General features: G+C 47.3%; 1 protein-coding gene across 1 annotated transcript in view; it reads left to right on the plus strand.

Moving 5' to 3' along the window:
- Positions 1-5: 5 nt before the first annotated feature.
- The window catches only part of USP13 (ubiquitin specific peptidase 13 (isopeptidase T-3)), an 87259-nt gene continuing 80617 nt past the window's right edge, over positions 6-6647 (plus strand). Inside the window, exon 1 of the mRNA XM_019503343.1 lies at positions 6-161. Within this exon, the coding sequence (XP_019358888.1) occupies positions 6-161 (156 nt within the window). The remainder of the gene's footprint in view (positions 162-6647) is intronic.

Consider the following 6647-nt stretch of genomic DNA (forward strand, 5'->3'; position numbering starts at 1 on the left):
GGAGCATGCAGCGCGCCGCGCTCCTGGGCGGCGGGCGGGATGCGCCGATGGCGGCGGCGGACCTGGGCGAGATGCTGGTGCCCTACATGCCCACGATCCGCGTGCCCAAGGCCGGCGACCGCGTCTACAAGGCGGAGTGCGCCTTCTCCTACGACTCGCCCGTGAGTGCGACCCCCCCCTCCCCCCCGCAGGGCAGGCCGGGGCTGCTCCGCTCCTCGGGGCACTGCAAAGGCCAAGTGTGTGTTGAGGGGGATCCCCGCTCGCTGCCCCCCCGTCGCAGCTGGCATCAGGCCTCGGGCTTGGTTTTATTTTGCAGGCTCCGGCTTGCAACCGGGCGGCGGCAGCGGATCAGCGCCCCTGGGCTCTTCTCTCCTTTCCCAGCCCGAGAAATCAAAGCCACCGAGCGTCTTTCGGAGGGGGTTGGGGGCGGTTTGCCAGGGGCCCTCCGCTCTCCGTGGCGCTGCTGGGTTTTTGCGTTCCCGCAGAGCTGGCGACGGGCCCCGCGTGTCCTCATTCACATATTTTGTGTCAGTGGGACGCGCCGTAGTCTGGCCTTCGGGATAACGCCTCCGGTCACCTTAAAAACCGCGGCCCTACCTGAGATTTACCTCTTCCATTTTGTACAGGGGCATTGCTATAGCCAGCAGGAGAGTTGCATTTTTATCCCTTTTTTGTGTAGTTGGCTGTCAGGTCTCTGCTCGGTGTGTGCGGCCTCTGACGCTATCACATGTTTGCTGGGCCCTGATATTGCAATTGGATCCATGTAGAGCCTTGCACCCGTGTAAAACAACATACGCCTTTGGGTTCGGTTGCAGGATCTGGGGTCTTGGCTGTTCTCTTCACTGCTTATAAACATCAACAGTGAGGCATCAAATCCTTCCGCTTAGATGATAGGTAAGGGAAGTGAACGGCTGTTTTAAAACCACTGAAGTTGAATGTGCTTCTAACATAGTTTTCCATAGGTAAGGCGAGTACTGTGCTTTGACATCAAGTTAAAGTGTCTTAGGCCAGAGAGAAATCAAAAGGAAGCACGAAGTCTGTAATCCTGAGTCTTTGGAAGTTTGTGCGATTCTGATTTTTTTTTTTTTTTTTAAACTCTTAATTCATATTTTTTTTTGGCTTTGATATTTCACTTTAATTTGGGGAATCCGAATGGGTTTCAGAGGTGACTCAGCTGTCTGGTGTTCATCATGTCTTGTTGAGGACAGGTTATTTTTACCCATACACTTGAGATCTCAAGTGTCACCCAGCAGCCCTCTCTGCTTCGGGATGTCCATGGATTAAAAAGGCCAGATCAGATGCTACAACAAAGAAATGAATTATTACATATTTAATGGGAGTGGAGGGAACAGAAATCAATGTGATGCAGCGTTCCCTTGCTACTTTTCTGTTTGATCTAGCATGTAGTTAATGAATCTAGTAACCTGTCAAGACCTCCGAGACACTGTAGTAAAAAGTTTCTCGTAACTGGCAGGCAAAGCTGCTAAATTACAAGTGAAATGGAAAAAAGATATCAGGTGGCTGAATATTAAAAGGAAAACATATGTAAGTGGAATATAGTAGGTACAGTATAGAGGTACAGTTTCCAAGTGCCCAAGTTCTCTTACGTTCAGTGGGAGCCATTAGGCCAATGCTTAGACCCATCTTACATTATGCCATGATAAGACCCCTTTGTACAAGTTTGTAAATACAGAGTGGCCAAATGCTGAAGTTGCTTGTACCCATGCAGCTGCAGCGAGAGCCCAGTTGGGCTTAGTATCTGTTGTCCAGTTCGAGTCCTCAGCGTCTTTGGGCAGAAGATTTATTCCAGTGTCCTCTCTTGTATTGGATGGTTGGGTGATTAGGACAGTGCTCTCTGGGTGTTATTTCTAAGCCTAGCTCTGACTCTAGTCATCCAACCTGTTTGAGCTAACGCACCCCATAAAGTCATGTGCACATCTGAAAACAGCAACACTTCATTGCTTTCTCCACAATGTAAAAGTGTGAGCTAAGTGTGCAAGTGTATCATAGTTCATGGAAAATGTTTCCCGCACCATACTTTATATTAAATAGGTTTGGTAACGTGTTTTTGTAGGTTGGCACACATGAACTACCGTGTATTGGGTTTTGCCTGGGCCAGTGGTTCTTAGTCTTTAAATTCAGGGCACCCCTTCAGGACTTTTCTGACTTCAGCAGCACCACCGTTAAAAGCCACTTTTGTGCTGCCTCAGTTTACCTTGGTGGTTCTCACTGGGGTGCTGCTGCTGCCAGGTGAAGGCTCCCCTTATGTGCAGCATGACTCCTGGCTGGAAAGCAGCAGTAGCAGGACCTCAGCACTCCTACCCTAGGTTTATCTGATAAGCTTATCTGAGTTGCGGGGCCAGAACAACAATAGCATTTGTCAACCAGGATGCTGCTCAATTTGCCCTAGGTTCAGCGAATAAACCTAACGCAGACAGGAGGGCCTGCTCCTGCCATAGCTGCTTCTCAGTCCAGCTCTGCTCTCTGCATGAGGTGTGTGGCACCCTTGAAAGGATCTTGTGATACCCCGGGGGGCTGCAGCACTGGTCTAGATGTATATTCTGTCTTAGGAAGAGGAAGGTAGATTTGATTCTGGAGCGTTAAAACAAATGAGAACCCTTACCAAAATACCCTCTTGGGTTTCTTATCTGGTGGTTTGCTAGTTACATTTTCAACCTGGGAAGTAATTTATTTCCCCCCATAATTTACAACCTTACATAATATTTCCTTATACCCTCTTGTCCTCCCTGTTTGACTCTTAGTCCTGCATTTGTCACTCTAATGCAAGTCCCTGCAGATTTGTTTAAAACCAGCTGTTTTGCAAGCTGTTCTATTCTGGCCCTTGAATAGCAAATTTTATTTTTATAGTAGATCGCATTAACCCCATAGTACTGTCCCATGCAAATGTCACCCCTGAGCTTTTGCTTTCCCAAGAAAATAAATGTCTTGGGCATTTTGGAACGGTATCTTGCTGGCTGTCCTAGCTAGACAGGAAAGTGGGTTAATGGTTGAAGGCTAGAGTCAGAAAATCTGAGTTCTGCCATGCACTTGTGGTGCGATCTTGGGCAAGTCGCTTAAGCTCTGTCTGCGGTTGTAGTTTCTGCAGCTGGAATAATGATGCCTTACTGAGGTGGTTGTGAGCTTGAACCCGTGGCCTCACCCAGAACTTTGTAGATTTGCAGAAAGAAATGATCAAGTGTCACTGCTGTATTAGATGGGAGATGGTGGTTATTTGTCATAAAGAGGAGTAGACTGCACACACCACCACTGTTTCGTTCCTCGGGGTGTAAATCCTACTTCCTCTGAAAATCTGAGAGCGCTGGGATTTTTCTTGTGTGTTGAAGAATGCTGTTGCTTCAGAAGCATGGGTATGGATACGAGGCGGCCATTCCAGATGTTTTCCCATTTAGGACAAACCCTAAAGTAAACCAGTTGGGTACGGCCTGAACTCTAAAATCTGCTTTCCACGTCCGACAACGTCTAGCAGGCTAATGTCTGAGTAACTCCACAGGAGCCCAAGTGACATTGGGCTCCGTACACTCAGCAGCCCAAGTGACGTTCTCTGCAGCGAGCCGCAGAAGGCTCCATGCTTGATCCGAAGGTAGCTGATTCATTAGGAAGTGCCCCTTTTTCGTGTTTTTTAATTAATTCTATTTAGCTGCTCCAAAGGCTCGGTTTGTCCCGTTGTGGTTCGGGTTCTGTAAAGCCGGACTTCTGAAGGGAAGGAAGACTGCTATAGCAGCGTGCATGTCTACCTCTAGCGACTGGCCCAGTACACGGAATAACCTCTTTCTTTCTCATAACTTGAGAGGCAGCAGCCTGTAGTTTCCATTCTGGCATGCCAGCGTTCAGTCTCCTCTGCTGACCGTTGTCCCTGCATACATGTGACTGGGGTGTCTTGTGCCAAATTTCCATCAGTTTGTCACGTGTGTCGTCTCTTCCTTTGTTGGCAGCTGGGGTTGGTATTGTGTTGTTTGGGAGGAAGCTATGTTTAAACCATCTCTGCTCTCTCTAGCATTTTTTATGGAGAGCTATAGGTTCGCCGTATGCAATTCGATTAAAGAAAAGGCAGTCGTTCTGCCCTAAAGAGCTTGTGACCCGTGTTAAGTCAGGCACGGCAGTAGGGGAGAGGACTCCTGGAAAGGGGACTGAAATTGGAGGATCAGGTCTTATGTGCAGACTTTACATAACTGAGACGTACGTTCTGTGAACGCTGGGTCTTCATTTGGGTGAACTCTTGTAACAATCTGGCACAAATTGTGTGATTGCAGGTCCACGCGTTTCGGGAAAACACGGGAGCAGCATAAAGCTTGGCTTCAGTGCGGCTGGAAACCTAGCTGCTGACAACAGCTTCTTATGTGGATATTGCAGGCTTAATTTTTGTGACCTGGGAAGCTCTGTAACGGTTGTGTTAGGACAAGTCCCGAAGGGTTCAGCTGCGCCAATGCCCTGTTGCTTATCAGACGGCGCAGGGAAACCTGAAGTCTTTACTGTGCGTGGCATCAGCGGCCACAATCCGTGTAACTCTGTAGCAGCAAATTTGTTCACGTCCCCTGTTGTGTCAGCGTTTCAACAAAAGATGCAGGCTTTTTTAAATAAGAGGGCAGCAGCACAAACAAATTCCTAGAGTTTAAATCTTGAATATTATTCCAGAAATGGTTCTGGCCGAGCTGGAAAGCAATGTGTTTTTCTCTATGTTGGAATTCACTTAATTGCTTGGTGGCATGTGGCAGGCTGGAATGAACAGCAATCTTTGTTTTGGGACTGCTGCTTATCTTTAGTCTGGGGATGGGACACAGTAGGGGGTTTTTTATTGCTCCCAAAAAAGATTATTGAAGTTTATGACTTGACTGGCAGATGTTTTCTTTGCTGGTTCACAGGACACTTTGACATTGGAGTTAACCAGATGGTCAGTGCTACATCCAGTTTCTCAAAGTTTGCAAACCATATAAGGATCACATACACGCTAGTTCAAGCAGGAGAAATAGATCCTCTTTGATTCATAGATTCATCAACTGTTAGGGGCTGGAAGGGACCTTGCGGACCGTCGGGTCCAGCCCCCCCCTGCTCTAGGCAGGAAGACAACTGGGGCTAGGTGACCCCAGTGAAGTGACCGTCTAGTCTCTTGAAAACCTCCAGGGTAGGTGACTGCACCACCTGGATCCTTACATTGCCTATGTTATAATTCACTTCTAAGTATTTGGGGTAAAGCTAGGTAAAACAGCCATCAACTCCATCACCGATATGGATTAAATTGCTGGCAAGCTTCACATATCTTGCAGTGCAGCAAACATCTGACGCCATCCATAAGAGGACTGTTGTATGTTGGATCCCGTGGCTGTATATAGTCTTCTGCTCCTAGGTCACAAATTCCTGTGGATCAACGTTTGTCTTGCTCTTAGAGCTACTGAGTAACACTGAAGCCACGCTTGCCGTGGACGTGTCTAAACCCATTGCGTCAGAATGACGCGTGCTGCTCCGTAACGCCCCAGGGGGAAGCCCTGGGCAGCTTTATTTTATGAAAGCAAGTGACAAGTATAATTCTACATTTTAGACCGGTGGCAGGTTTAATTTTAGTATGATTAGCACAAATAGCCCCTTGCAAATGGCATAGAGCAATTGCCACCCTGCCTCTGACTTCTGGTCCTTCTAGTTCAGTGTCCGGTCTTCAGCAGTGGCAGAGGAAGTGCACGAAGCCATTAGCAGGCAGTGATAAAATATTCTGCTCTGAGGGAAGTTTTCTTTTCACCTACAAGAGCTAAAAGTTGGTTTAGGTCCTGGGGCGTGAGACTTTCTGGTCCTGCCAAAGCCCTGGGCTGGTTTTTGGAATATTGTAACCATATATGCTGACCCATAGAAAGACCTGATCCTGTGCATCCTGCTAAGCTCTTGATCTCCGTAACATTTTGTGGCAATGAGTCCCACAGGCTACTTGTGGTCTGAGTTGCAGTATTTCCTTCATCGGTTCTCAGTCTGGATCCACTTGGTTGGCATTTCTGTGCGGGGACAAATCTTTCTTCTACAGAGGTCTGTGACACAGCACCCGCGAATGCCGGCAACTTCAGGCTTTGGCAGGAAAGCACATGCCGATCTGTGAGGGATAACTCTGATTTCTCTGGATGTGATGAAATCGATGACAATATGAATATTTTGGGCGACTCGCATGTCCTCTTGCTCTTCTCGTATGAAACGGGGAGACCAGACGTTTGTGATCTGACATCTCCCTGCCACTTGTCGTTTTGTATCCTCATGTTTCAAGACGCGATAAAATGGCGACTCTGTTTAAAACCATACGTGGGGAGTTTGGTTTCATAGTGGTAGCTACCAGGCCAGCGGCTGCAAGGCCTGTCCTTATTGTTCTCATGTGATTTTTTTTTTTTTTTATAATTTAATTTAATTTTTCGCTATCCTTTTCCAACTGATGTTCTCCTGTCCTTTTTGACTGTATTCATATTCATATCCATTTTCCTGCCGCTATTCCAGTAGTTCATAACATCTCTTTCCATACCCAATCCCAAAATTATAGGCAACTGCCAAATGTCCTGAAAACCAGACATATGCCATTCAACTTGTCTTAAAGTTTTGTCAGCAACAAGAAAAATCCTTGAGTGCAAATGCAGTCAGTGGCATAATATAATCAGGGCACC

Source organism: Gavialis gangeticus, unplaced genomic scaffold (assembly GCF_001723915.1).
Source record: "Gavialis gangeticus isolate Ggan-Ray unplaced genomic scaffold, GavGan_comp1, whole genome shotgun sequence".
NCBI lineage: Eukaryota > Metazoa > Chordata > Crocodylia > Gavialidae > Gavialis > Gavialis gangeticus.